The 14901-nt window shown below is 47.4% G+C and overlaps 1 protein-coding gene across 1 annotated transcript in view; it reads right to left on the reverse strand.

The window, feature by feature from the left end:
- Positions 1–12592, reverse strand: part of CNDP1 (carnosine dipeptidase 1) — a 29532-nt gene extending 16940 nt beyond the window's left edge. Inside the window, exons 1-2 of the mRNA XM_080684540.1 lie at positions 12412–12592; positions 76–201 (exon numbers count right to left, since the gene is read on the reverse strand). Coding sequence (XP_080540666.1) covers positions 76–201; positions 12412–12435 — 150 coding nt within the window. The 5' untranslated portion in view covers positions 12436–12592. The remainder of the gene's footprint in view (positions 1–75; positions 202–12411) is intronic.
- Between the last annotated feature and the right edge of the window lie 2309 nt (positions 12593–14901).

Consider the following 14901-nt stretch of genomic DNA (forward strand, 5'->3'; position numbering starts at 1 on the left):
TCTCCCAGCAAACCACGGTTCACTCAGACACCAAAAGGGATCTCATGCAAGTGTCCCGCCTGTAGTTTCTCCAACCTGCACAAATTCATCCTGATGCAGATCCATGTACCGGAAGACCTTCTCAAGCAGCCCAGCGTGGGGAGAGGATGGAGAGGACATGCCTCCCAAAAGCAGCAGCAGAAGAGCAAGGAGAGCTGACGCCTGTGGGCAGGCACAAGGGAGGAAGCAAAATAAGTACCAGGGTCTGGACTTTCGACCTCGCAAATACTTCAGGAAGTCTGTGCTCCGACACAGCTGCGTGCAGTCACTCAGGCTAAAATAACACCAGGTAGTAGAACGGGAAATCTATGTTGTGCTCCGTTTCCCCAAGTGCTTCCTTTTCAGTGCTCAAGGATTGTGATAAGGCAGAGAGCAAGCTGACGAGCTTGTCTGGAAGCAGCCTTCCTCAGTCTGTTCCTGGGATCATCTTTCCTGTTGGTTGACTTCCCCTTACATCAAAACACACACACATGGTGTGAAGGGCAATGTTTGTAAGGGAGAGAAGTGTGATGTAATTTTTAAAATAACAAAATTTCTATGTGTGATTTGCCACTTAATTAGAAAGAATATTTTGTAAGGACTGCCTAGAATCCTGGGCAGTGTGCGGGGTTTCCTCCATCAGCTCCTGAGGCTAGAGCACTTTAAAAAGAAACATAAAAGCACAGTGTGATATGTAACATGGAAGAACTAAAGATAATTTAGGCACGGTTGGCCACATTCCCCACCTGAGGCCCCCTGGTCCACGGCTCGCTCGCCTTTCCTCCCACCTCTCTGGCCTCTGCTTCCCTCCCTGATGGCTCCTTTCCTCTCCTGGCCCATAAATGTGGGACTTGTCCATGACCCCGATCTTCGCCCTCCACTTCCTCCTCCTCCCCCACACCTTCTTCCTACTCATCCCTCCACCCTGTGGTAGCTCCAGGCTGGGTGCAAAGCAGAAAATCAGAGGGCAGGACGTCCAGGCTCTGAACTAATTCATCATCTTCTTCCGAACCAGCTCTTCCTTGCGGATTTTTGCACGTTTTGAAGCTAGACTTTATTTTCTAGAGCCATTTTAGGTTTACGCAGTTTCTTTTCTAGGCCTCCAGCCCTGGGCACCATCAGAGCCAAGGTGAAGATGTGTGTCACTATAAAGAATTATACAAGTCAATAATATAAAATAAATTTGAATAGACATTTCTCCAAAGAAAATCTACAAATGATCAATTAAGTATGTGAAAAGATGCTCAACACCATTAGTCATCAGGGAAATGCAAATCAAATAATGAGTCACCACTTCATACCTTCTCACCTATTCCTATGGTTAAAATAAAAAAGTCAGGTAACAAGTGTTGGCAAGGATGTGGAGAAATTGGAACCCTCGTACATTGCTGGTGGGAGTGCAAGATGGTGCAAATGCTTTGGAAAGCAGTCTGGCAGTCCTCAAATGATTAAATATATGACCTAGCAGTTCCTCTCAGATATGTTTTTAAGGAAGATGAGAACATGTGTCCACACAAAAACTCAACAGGGATGTTTACAGCAGCATTATTCATAATGGCTGCAACCCAAGTGTTCATCAGTGGATGAATGGATGAACAAAATGTGCTGTATACATAAGATGGAATATTACTCAGCCATGAAAAGAATCACTGATACATGCTACAACATGCATGAACCCTGAAAACATTATGTTGAGTAAAAGAACCCAGACATAAAAGACTACATATGGTATCAGTCCATTTATGTGAAATGTCCAGAATAGTTAAATCTTGAGAGACAGAAGTAGATTGGTGGCCTAGGGCTGGAATAATTGAGGGGAGTGACTGATGATAATGAGTAAGGGGTCCTTTGTGGGATGATGGAAGTCCTAAAGTTCATTTTGGCAACATTTGTGCAATTCTGAATATACTAAAAACCATTGAATTGCACACTTTAAATTGGTAAATTGTAAGTTCTGTGAATTACATTGCAATGTGGTCACTATAAAAATAATAATCATAAATATGAACACTTGTTCAAAATTATAAATATATTCGTGAATATGAAAAATGGTGAACCCTGCTCATTCATAAGCGGGTTAAGAACTTGGTCCAGAAGATGGCGCCAATGAGCCGCCCCTGAGCATCCTTTGCCTCGTTCTGATCCGAATGAGGCTGGATCCAGCTAAGCTCTGGGGGGTTAGGGTTAGGGTTAGGGGCTGCAAACAAATCAGGAGGAAAGGACTCTTGAGGACTGACAGCAGCAGCAAAGAAGCTCTGGACGCCTGGGGAAGGCTCTTTGAAATGGAGTAGGGTATTTTTTGTAGGCAATCCATCTAAATTAATATGTGAGCTGTTACTTTTATTTTTCATGCATTCAATTTCCACTAAAAAATGATTTGGTGCTCCACTCCATTGAAAACTAAAATGGGGAAATTTGAAGAAAAGGAAGCCACAAGAAAAGAAGGAAAACAGCAATTTTAAGGAGAAAGAATGGTTCCTATTTCAGCAGGAGTCCCCTTCCCTCCCAACAGGAACAGCACACGCAGGGCCCAGCTTCCTGAAGGATTGTCCCTGGTAGTGGGTCCTCACACAAGGTCTGCAGGACTGCACTCCCCCACAGTGCCCGCAGAGTGGACCGAGCACCTGTGTCCCTTTGCCACAGAGATGGGCTGAGGCCACTGATCCTGCCTGTAAGATCTTGGATGGGGTCCCCGCAATACATACTCAGTTCCCCAGTCTCCCACACCCCTTTCTCTTTCTGTTTCTTTTCTTGGGTTACAGTCACACTTGACTTAGAATTAATTGCACAGCAGCAACCTGGAGACTGAGAAGGGTTATTCCTGGCTTTTGCCTTTGCAAAAGAAGGTGCTGGAGGGTAGGAAGGTGAAGGGGGCAGGGAGAGCGGGAGGCCCGGTCCTAGTGTTATCTTGGCGGGGCAGGTAACCCAGCCCAGCTGGAGAAGCCCCCCATCGGGACCCTCACAGAGGAACCCCCCAACCCCCATAAGATTCTGTTAATTCCAGCTCATTGTTCTTAGATTTGGAACAAAAGCCCTAAGTGCCCCTACACTAAGCCTTATTTTTAAATACTTTAACTTTTAAGACTTTCTGAAGGCGTGTCCACATCCTCTGCGGTGGACCCACACCGACCCCGTCCTTCTCCCAGTCAATTCAGCTTCAATCCCAAGAGCCTCTCGTCCCACAGGGCTGGCCTCGGGGTCTCCTCCTCTCCTAGCTCTCACCAACAACCAGGACAGTTAGATGGTCTGTGTGCTTAGCTGACAGTGGCCTTGACCGAGCTGCAGGCTGGACACAGGCACAGAGCTAATGACACTTAGGACACTTCTATCTCTTGCCCTGAAAGCAGCAGGCATCCGACAGGAGGCTGGGTGGGGTGTGCTGTTGATACAGCACCCCCCTGCACCGTTTGCTGCTGAGCAGAATAAAGAATCCAAATGAAAGCCTTCCTGCCTCCCCTCACTGGGCCTGGGCTAGGCCTGTTCCTCCAGTGCACTTTAGCCAAACCCTTTCCCACCTCTGAGAAACTTTGTGCTGGGTCCACTTGTATGCCAAGACCCCACTTACCAAGTCACCTAGAGTCCCATGGGATTGCTTTACAAAGGTGCTCTGCCCGGGACTGAGCTGATGGGTTTGTTATAATGCAGGAAAAATGCCTTATTAGTCTATCTCACCATGCCGGGATTAAAAATAAAAGCCGAACCTCCCCTCCCCCCACAGCCTTTCTGGATTCTGTTAATTCCCCCGCAGAGCTGGGCTGAGCCAAACATTCCTGCGCAGATGAACTCTGGCAGCCAGTCTTGAAGTGGGAGCGGTCAGGGCGTGGCTTTTGGAGAGCAGCCTGGACAATTTCCAGCAACAGAATTCCCCAGAAAGTCCCAAGAGCTAGGAGTTTCCTCTAGTCAGGGTCTGACCGGCAGTCTGACCCCAAAAAAAGAGCTTAGCTCAGGCTCACTCCTAAACCCAAGGTGAAGCCCACTCCCCAGGTGCAGATTGCTGGAGACAGGCATCACCGGATAAAGGGGTGCAGGAGGAGCCCAGTGTAATCCTGGGTGCAGGTAGGGCTCGGAACCAGGCTCAGCTCGCACTGACCGCCGGTTTGGTGTTCCCTGGCCCAGAGCTGCAGGCTGGACACAGGCACAGAGCACTGTCCTGTGCAGCAGGAGGCCAGAGGTCATGCATGCACAGCATCCGGCCCTTCGAGGACCCTGCTTGGATGGTGCGCCATCCTAGGGGCAGCCAGCTGGTCAGAGGACCATGCCCCTGACTGCACAGGTGCAGGCAAGTAGAAAGCAGCAATGTCAGTGTGTGTCACCTAGAAAGGACGCTTGAGATCCTTTTGGTTCCCTCCATACTGGCCAGTGATCTGGGCTTCCCCAGACTCTGCCCTGGCTCTGCACCACCTCTGGAGCCTACTGTCATCTGCAGACATGACAAACCTGACCAAAAAGTGTAAGTGATGCCCGGCCGGTGTGGCTGAGTGTTTGAGCATCAACCTCTGAACTAGGAGGTCACGGTTCAATTCTTGATCAGGGCACATGCCCACACATTGCAGGCTCAATCCCCAGTAGGGGGTGTGCCAGTGGCAGCCGATTCATGATTTGGGGAGGCCCAGAGAGATAATGCTAATATTCGTACACTTGAAGTTATCCCAGAGGCTTCTTATACCATCTTCATATTTTTTAAGTCTTTTTTCTTTTTGCTCTTCTGGATTGGGTGTTTTTTGCTCCCTCATATTCCAAATCATTGATTTGGTTCTGGGAATCCTCTACTCTACTGTTGCTTCCCTGTAAATTATTCTTTATTTCAGTTAGTGTATGCTTAATATCTGACTGGCCCTTGTTCATGTTTTTTGAAATTCTCACTAAGATCCTTGAAAGTCTCACTAAGTTCCTTGAACCTCTCATCAAGATCCTTGATCATCTGCCCAGGCAGTGTGGCTCAGTGGTTGAGTGTTAACCTGTGAACCAGGAGGTCATGGTTTGATTCCTGGTCAGGGCACATGCCCGGGTTGCGGGCGCTATTCCCCGGTGAGGGCCATGCAGATGACAGCTGATCAATGATTTTCTCTCATCATTGATGTTTCTATTTCTCTCTCTCTATCCCTTCCTCTCTGAAATCAATAATACATATATAAATATATATATATATATTTATTTATATATATATATTTATATATATATATATTTAATTTATTAAATCTTTATTGTTCAGATTATTACAATTGTTCCTCTTTTTTCCCCCCATAGCTCCCCTCCACTCATTTCCCACCTTTCTATGCCCCAGATTCTATTATATTCACCAGTTTATTCTGTTCATCAGATTTTTTATTCAATTGATTTTTAGATTCACTTGTTAATAGAAATGTATTTATTGTTCATAATTTTTATCTTTACCTATTCTTCTTCTTCCTCTTCTTAAAGAATACCTTTCAGCATTTCATATAATACTGGTTTGGTGGTGATGAACTCCTTTAGCTTTTTCTTATCTGTGAAGCTCTTTATCTGACCTTCAATTCTGAATGATAGCTTTGCTGGGTAGAGTAATCTTGGTTGTAGGTTCTTGCTATTCATCACTTTGAATATTTCTTGCCACTCCCGTCTGGCCTGCATAGTTTCTGGTGAGAAATCAGCTGACATTGTATGGGTGCTCCCTTGTAGGTAATTAACTGCTTTTCTCTTACTGCTTTTAATATTCTCTCTTTATCTTTTGCTCTTGGCATTTTAATTACGATGTGTCTTGGTGTGGTCCTCTTTGGATTCCTTTTGTTTGGGGTTCTCTGCGCTTCCTGGACTTGTAAGTCTATTTCTTTCACCAGGTGGGGTAAGTTTTCGGTCATTATTTCTTCAAATAGGTTTTCAGTATCTTGCTCTCTCTCTTCTTCTGGCACCCCCATAATTCGGATGTTGGTATGCTTGAGGTTGTCCCAGAGGCTCCTTACACTATCTTCAAATTTTTGGATTCTTTTTTCTTTTTGCTTTTCCAGCTGAGTGTTTTTTGCTTCTTTGTATTTCAAATCTTTGACTTGATTCTTGCGGTCCTCTAGTCTGCTGTTAGGTCTCTGTATAATATTTTTTATTTCAGTCAGTGTATGTTTAATTTCTAGTTGGTTTTTTCATATCCTCGAGGGTCTCGCTAAATTTACTGGCCTTTTCTAGGAAATTCTTGAAAAACCTTATAACCGTGGTTTTGAACTCTATATCTAGTCATTTGTTTTCCTCCATTTCTCTCATTTGTGATCTGTTTCTTTGTCTCTGCCTTTTCTCTGCTTCCCTGAGATGATAGAGTAGCTTTGTGTGGTAGGTGTCCTATAGGGCACAGTGGCTCAGCCTCACCAGTTACCTGAGGTGAACACTCTTGGTGCACCCTTTTGTGGACTGTGTGCTCAGCCTTGTTGTAGTTAAGTCTTGATGGTTGTTGGTATAACTGGGAGGAATTGACCTCCAGGCCAATTGGCTGTGAGGATCAGCTGTGTGTGTGCTGGGAGAACTTCTGTGCTGGAGACACTCTTATGAGACAAGACTTGCAAAATTGCAAAAGCCTCTGTGCTCAGCTTGGATGGGGTGGAGTTTCAGGGCAGAGCAGACAGCCTTGGTTTCCCATCAGCCCTGCCCTATGAGGCCCCTGGGTCTCAGTGTCCCTCGGTAATTGCTGCAAGCACCTCTGAGAGTTTCCCCTGCTGCCAGACAGTCCATTTTCTCCCAAATGAGTCGGAGTTCCCAGAAACTCGCCCAGAACTGGAGTTCAGTGCAGTCGGGAGCTTCCGTCTCCCTCCCACTTTAGAAAGTCAGCCACACACGCAGCCTCCCGTGCATTCAGCAGTCAGTCCTCTCTGCGCGCGCGCGTCTCCAGACCTCTGCCTTCCACAGCTCCCAAGTCTCAGTGTGCTTTCTCTTTTCCTGACAGTCCAGATTCCCCCTGAATGAGTCTCGTTTCCCAGTGTCTCGCCCGGGACTGGAGTTCAGTGCAGTCAGGAGCTTCCTTCTCCCTCCCGCTTTAGACAGCCAGCCACGCACTCAGCCACCCGTGCACACGGCTGCCCGTCCTCTCCGTGTGCGAGTCTCCATACCTCAGCCTTTTGCAGCTCCTCTGAGTCTCAACGTGCTTTCCTCTTTTCTTCTAGTTGTAGAATTTCCACTCAGCCAGCTCTCCTGTGGTTCTGGATGGTGTCGGTTTTGTCTTTTAGTTGTAGTTTTGATATTGTTGTGCAAGACAGCAGTTTAGGTGTTTACCTATGCTGCCATCTTGGTTTCTCCCAATAAAAATATATTTTTTAAAAAAAGTCTCTTTAAAAAAAACACTATAACCATCCTTTAAAAAAAAAAAAAAGTGACATGGCCAGAGGTGCCTGTTGCTCCTCCCACAGGCAGGTCTCTAACTGCGGTGAAGTCACACAGAGAGGTGTCACCACTGAGCTGGACCCTGAGCTCCTCCAAGGCCTGCATTGTCTTAGGCTCTGAGCCTGGGACAGGACACCCTTCCCTTTCGAGGGGTGAGAGGTGTGAACCCCAAACCATGGATTGGGTGCAGACCCTGGAGTCAAGACCCATGGCCAGCTCCAGGTCTTCTAACCATGCTTGGGCCACAGCTACTGCCTTTGCTTCCTTCTTTTAAATCTCATTTGTGTGATTTGGGTGTAAAAGGGTTAGCAGGATAAACCTAAGATACCTGCAGGAGTGACTGAGTGATCTCAGGGGACAACAGATAAAATCAGGTGGCAAAACAACAGAGAGGACATGGAGAGTTGGGGGGAGGGACAAGGCAGTGGGAACTGAGCCACAGAGGACTTGGAGACAGGGACAGAGGAGGGGTGGCAGGGAGAGGAGTGTCAGAGAGGAATTGGTGGGCAGAGTTCTGCGGGCTGGTCCAGCTGGCAAAGGTACCAAAACCCAGCTCCCTCCCACCTTCTGGTGGTGGCCAGTGGTCCTTGGTGCTCCCTGGCCCAGAGCTGCATTGCTGAGGTCTGTGCCCTGGCTCACCTCGCCTCCTCCTGTGTGTGTCCCTGTGTCCTCTCTTCTTCTTAGAAGGTCACCACCAGTTTCTGGATTATGGAGTACCCCAATCCAGTACAACCTCATTTTATTACATCTGCAAAGACCCTGCTTGCAAGTCAGCTTAGGTTCTGAGGCTCCACGTGGACATGCATTTTGGGGGCATCATTCCCCCAGCACACCCTGCTCTTTATTTCCTTGTTGTTACCAATATTCTATTATTTGTTCACTTAATATTCTCCGCCTCAATCACTTGAACTTAAGCTGGATCAGGGCCAGGCCGTGTTCTCCATATTTTCATGTCCGGAGAGGTGCCTGTCCTAGACTAACACCCCAATTGGTGTTTGCTAAGTGCACAGTCTGAGGAGAGACACCGGGAGTAGCTAATGTTCACCAGTGTAATGCTTTCTATTTCAACATTGTGCAGAAAATGCAAAACGTGTTGGCGAACAAAACTATCTGAGCTGTAAGCACGAATGAGGGGGGAAAAAAACACAAAATTTAACTGAGTCAGATGATTCTTCCTCCTAGCAGTCTCAGGAGGCTCCAGCTTCCTGACAACACACCACTGGGGCTTTGTTCATTGTGCTGCCTGCCTGGAGTCCTTGCTTCTCTCCACCACCCAAAGCCTCCTGGCCCCCAAGTCCTTCATCAACAAAGCCCAGCAGCCTCTCTGCACATCCCACCCGTCCCCTCCAATCCCACACATTCCCTGGTGCTCACACCAGTGTCTCACAATTCAGAGCATCCGGGCTGGCTGTCCAACTACCCTCTTCCCTAACCCATTTCTTCCCTAACCGATCTCACATTTTCTTATTCCTTGATGCTCTCAGCTTCGTCACAATGGGTCTGACTGATATACTCAGTCCTCAGCACCCATTTTCATTTGTGTCTGTTTATTCTGTGAAATTCTTAGTAATTTTCTTCTGATGTCACTTCTCCACCATTTCACTTTTTCTCTTTTTGTAGACCTCCTACTACAGTTGGAATCTTTTGATCTATCATGTATCCTTCTATTCTCTGATCTTTTCTGTCCATTTTTTCTCTGCTTTCTGGCTAAATTCCTCAGTCATGTTTTCCAGCTGATTCATTCTCTCTTTGATTATTGCTGGTCTAGAATGCACATGAACTACTGAGTTTCTCAATAACGATTTTTCATTTTCAGGATTTCTAATTGGTTGTGTTCCATGTCCACCTATTCTCCACTCACATCTGCCTGCCTCTTCTCTATGGTTTTAGTCCTTCATTCATCCCATGAAGGTTGTAAACATATTTCATTCACATCCATTTAAACATGTTCTACTGTTTGCATTTCAGTGGCAGTAAACTCACTTCCCAATTAATATTGTGAGCTTTCTTATTGCTAGTCTGATATTATTAGTCTAACGTATACTTTTACTAGTAACCTGCAGGCTCTGCCTGAACACCAGTTGTATTCTCTGCCTCTCGGTCATTATTTCTGTGGAGAAATGCTGTGGGCGTCCAGCTGTCACCCGCCGGGAGACCCAGCCTGTCCTGGTTCCGGCAGTGGTGCCGGCTCCGCTGCCCTCTGTGCTGGGTCCCTGTGACCCTGTGGCAGCCTCATTTCTAGATGCTTCTGCCCTTCCCCCATCCCACTCACCACTGAATGTTTTTGTTTGCTTTTGTTCAGTAGAGATATTTATTATGTTTTTGAGTCTACCTTTTTAATTAGACATTTAAAGTATGTGTACTTGTGCTGATGGAAGTGGATGGGAGGTTTAAGACTGAACTCCTGAGCGTTGATCTGAAATCCCTGCAGTGACCTCCCTTCTGGGAGGCAAAGTCCCCAGCTGGGCCTAGAGCCAGCTGCAGTGTACAAGCTCGTGTGTGTGTGTGTGTGTGTGTGTGTGTGTGTGTGTGTGTGTCCCACACACTTTCCCAAAATGAGGGGAAGCAGGTTTAGCTTAAAGAGGGGGAAATCTCCCTTAAAAGCTTGTGTGTTCTGCCAGTATACCTTAACCGGCATAAAGGCCCAGGTCCCAGAAATCCTCAGGCTCTAGGACCAGGACATAGGACCGATGGATAACTGCGGCCCAGCAGGGTAAGCTCAGGGTCGGGACCCAGGTGCAAGGCAGGCAGAGGCACTGGGCCCCGGCAGCGCACCTGCAGGGCAGAGTGTGCTATGAGGGAACAGGATGCCCCAGGCAAACTGAAGGCTGCTACCTGTTAGAACGGGGGCTCCAGGCCATGCAGGGTTCCCCCCTCCCACAATCTTCCAAAAGCTCCAGCTCTGCTCATCCCTCCCTTCTCTTCTCCTTTCTCAAAGTCCCTAATCCCTCTAGGTGTTCTGGATCCCACTCTTTGGGGGTCCATGGGGATAGTCCCCCAGCTTCTTGTGCTGCTGCTGGGAGCTGCATATGCTCCCTGTCAGTGCCATGCCTCCCAAAAGGCACCTCTGTCCCAACCAAAGAGCTTCTGAATGGGGCAGATTGTAATTGCCTGAAAGAGCTATTGAGAGGGTGGATACTGAAGCATTGTGGGCCAGCAGGGAGAGGTGCTTGGGGACAGATGCCTAGCATCCTGATGTGTAGGGGTGACCTATGTCCTGTGCACAGGACTAGGGCAGGCGTGGGGTAGGGTTGTCCTTACGGTCCTGCTCCAGCATTTCCCTGACCTGCCCCCAAATGAAGATACCCCACTTATAGTCTGGGTGCCCAGACAAGGTCAGAGGACTGAGGCTGGCACACGCCATCTCGTGTCTACCGGTGACATCTCCAGGAGCCCCCTCGCCGCACCAGTCACCCAAAGAATGATAATGTTTCATAAAATATGTCTGCTTAAAATTAGTTTCGAAATATTTTTGGTAACTTGAAACCTTAAAATTATACTCAGTTAAGTTAAATGATGGGTATTCGATAAATATTCAGATCATTTCTAGATAAGATAAAATACTGAAACTTTAATGGCTTCTCATTACAGAGACTAAAGGTGTCTGGGTTTGTTAGTAAATATGTTCTTTGGCTATATTGAAAACTCTAGTGCACCATTATTGGATCTCAGCCCTCTCACTGTCTGTGAGGCAATGTGATCTGCCTGTAAACTGGACTAGGTCCTGGAGTCTTCAGTCTTCCTCCAATGTCTGGCTACAACTCTCCACACTAATGTTACCAGTCTTCTCTTGCCCCTTTTCCTGAAGCCCACACTGAAGCTGGGCAACTGGATATAAACTCCAGAGGCGTCACTGCAATGGGTCATGGAGGGACCACAGTAAATGGAGGCCCTCAGCAGTCACATTTGGTGCCTGCTGCTGTGAGGGCCATTCGGGACGTTCACTGGAACACCGATGACATCCCAGAGTCATTGAACCCACAAACCGGGAAATTCATCAAAATCACCCTCACACCACTGTCTAAAGATGCTTCAAGCCCAACACCTAGAAATATTTGTTTTAAATTGATGGATTTGTTGTTCTACTCATTTATGCATTCATTGGTTGTTTCTTATATGTGCCCTGACCAGGACCAAACCAACAACCTTGGTGTATCGGGACGACACTCTAACCAACTGAACTACTGGTAAGGGTTAGAAATTTTGACCAACTGCCCTCTGGACTGAAAAATGGAGTCTGGAGTTTGTTCTAATCATTAATGTTTATTTTTACTTCCCTGGGAATGCTTCTTATTAAATGAAGCACAGGGAGATTAGTGGTCACTCAGGACTGGGAGCAGGGATGAAGAGGGAAGTAATGCTAAGGGCACAGGGTTCCTTTCTGAGATGGAAATATCCTAAAATCAACCATGGTGATTGTTGCACACATCTGTGAATGGGGTAAAAGTGATGCAATCGTACACTTAAGTGCAGATTCCTGGGCCCCACCCCAAACTCTTCACACTAATGTTTGGGATTGGGGTGGGGGAGCAGAGTTCAGGGTTTAGTGAGAAAGGCACCAACTGTACCTGCATGCATACTATTCTCCACCTCTTCCTCTAAGTCGTGCCTCACCCTTTGTATTCAGCAGCTAGAGGTTCTGCCACAGTTTTACTAATAATATTGCTTTCTGTGTGAAGAAAAACCGAGCACAGACAAGTATGCTGTGGTAGGTCCCAGTGCACTAGAGAATTTGCCTGGGCCTCGAGTCCACACTCTGGCTGCCACCATCCACCTAGCATGACTGCGTCCCAGCACTAGGAAACCACTTGAAAAGAATGCCACGTGTTTATAAGAACAGGGAGCCACCCAGAGCACGCCGTAAACCACCTCCACACGGCTCCTTTCTCAGAAGAGACAGTGGCACCTGAGAGCACTTCTAAACAGCAGCAGCTCATGGACCTCATGCAGCACCTGCTCTGTTTGCCTGGCTCCCGCATGTCACCCCCACTCTTTGGGCAAATACACATCCAGCACTCTGGTCCCTGCTCTCCGAACACCGGAGGGCTCACTCACCATTCTTCCCAGTTTGGGGTCCATCGAGCAGGATTTCCGAAGCTTCTAGCAGTTCCCCTGGACCTCAGTGAAGAGTGGAAGAGAAAACCTCACCAAGGCCCTCAGCGGTCACATTATATAACGCGTTGCAAATGCTTGTCGGTGCTCCACCATCTGCCTCAAAGGAAGACAAGGCTGGGATAGTGGGCCATTCACACTGGAAAACAAAGATGCTTCAGAGGCAGTCAGCCAATTTGGGGGAGGAGAAACAATGAGTCTCTTATGCATAGGCATGCAATGAGGTAGTGGCCTGGAAGTCATCTGATATTACCGAAGGCCATCGGGGCCCGCTCAGGCTGCGCATGACAACCCAGGAGCATCCCTGTGCATATGTGCAGGTGTCACCCTAAGAGTGAGTGGGTGCACGGCCCAGGCCAGCACAGCTGAGATAGAGGTGATGCGAATGCTCACTGTTACCTTGAGCAGTCGGCAGAGCCCTGCTCTATGGCTGGGCCCTCGTGATGGAATGCCACCTAGCAGCTAGGTCAGGTTACTTGCCATGTGTTGTGTTGCTCAGGCTGCCACAAGTGGGGCAGAAACCCATTGTCTCACATTCTGGAGGCCAAAAATCCAAAACCAGGGTGTCCTCAGTGCCGGTTCCTCTGAGGGCAGTGAGGGAGAGCCGGTCCCTGGCCTCCTGGCTTCTGGCAGTCACTGGCAATTTTGGGTTTACTGCCTTCAAATGCATCCCTGATTCCTGCCTTCATTTCACACGGCATCTCCCTATGAGCATATCTCTGTGCAAAACTCCCCCTTTCACAAGGACACCAGGCATCCTGGAGTCGGGCCCAGGCTACTCAGAATTGCTTCATTATGACTACACCTGCAAAGACCTATTTCCAAATCATCACAGTCTGAGGTGATGGGAGTTAGAACTTCAACCTACAAATTTTGGGGGATATAATTCAACCCCAATAGGCTGTGAACTTCCAAATCCCCTAGCCTTTTATGGTTTAACCAAGGAAGCAAGACATTTCCACAAGACCCAAAGGTTCACTCCCAGGATAGTCTAAGACAGTAAAAGCCCTTTGCTGCTACAAGCAGTAACACAGGAAGTCTGAGATGGCAAAGGCCCCTATGGACTGGGATCCTTCCTGACCAATTTCCCCAAGAGCTGGCACAGTTGGGCAAAAAGATGACAGTTAATTGGCTACAGCTGCCTGGAAGCCCCAGTCTATTTGACTGGCTGCCAAATGCCCGCGGATATATGCACCTTCTGAGGCCAGAGACCAAAGACAAGATCAAAACCAAGCTCTTAAAACAGAACAAGACAAATGGCATAGACATAGAAATCCAGACCATTCTAAGGGGAACAGGACCAGCAGAAAACAAGACTATTCAAACCTTCACCGGAACCATGTTTGCTCAAGAAACTTCTTTCACAAATTTTCTCCTGCTAATCCAAATTTAGAAAGAGGGGAAGAAAAGATTCTTACCGCTCTCGCTCTATGGACCCTACTTTCGGGGATTCTGGGGGTTCTGACACAGGAAGAACTCTTACTCACCATGTGCCGACCTATGTCAGATGCCCAGGGTCTCATCCGACAGTCCCAAAGTGACAGAAAAATTAATTTTCCTTCTACCCTTCTAAGTTCTTTGGGCTGGACTAAATGAGCATATTTATTAGGTATGTATGATGTCTCCTAAGAATATGAGACCTGAGGATAAATCGGGCAGTTCAGGCTTGTGTGCCCTCTAGAGCTAAGGAGAAGAGGAGGGGTGGGTTTGGAACTTCAAAGGGCAGGCAAGTAATTCACAAGGAGATGGAAGAGCAAACTTTGGTAAGTAAATGTTTGCTAGGCCACCTTGAACAAGGGAACAGAGAGGACTTTGGTCAAGGACTTGCCAGATTCTTTCCTGTCTATCACACCTAGTTCATAGTGAATTGTATTTGCCCATGATGCTAGCTCCCTTCCTGTCTAAATCTTATAGGCAGGTAGGGTGAAGGTCAAAGGTAGTTAGGGGGAAGGTAAAGGTTCTTCCTGTGTCTTTTATTTCTTGAAGATACCCAGCTTAAAATAACAATTTCAAAAAAGGCCTATTTCAGACTAATACTGCCTCCCTCACCACTCGCGGTGTTCCCCAAAGCCTCAGGGTGGACACAGATGTTACAATTTTCTCTGAAAAGTGATAAACGAAGTCCCACGAGTCCTTCCTTTAGCTAATGCTACCTACTGTTTATTTTTTTCTGTTTTCCTTGGGACAAATGTCATAGTATCATCATGGTGTAATAGACTTAAAGGTTGACTCCCTAGTATCTGTTTCCCTCCTGCAGAGTGGTAGGAATGTCAGCCAGGCCCATTGCCCATTCTGGGAGCACTTTCTGAGTAAGATGCCAAAAGAAGAAACATCTGTTCATTTTGGATTGCCTCCTCCTGGTCTCTGGGTGGGACTGCAGTAGGGTTGCAAGGTGCGGAGCAGAGGTCATGGGCCATGACACTGAGGGCAGAG

The sequence above is a fragment of the Plecotus auritus genome, assembly GCF_963455305.1.
Source record: "Plecotus auritus genome assembly, chromosome: 8".
NCBI lineage: Eukaryota > Metazoa > Chordata > Mammalia > Chiroptera > Vespertilionidae > Plecotus > Plecotus auritus.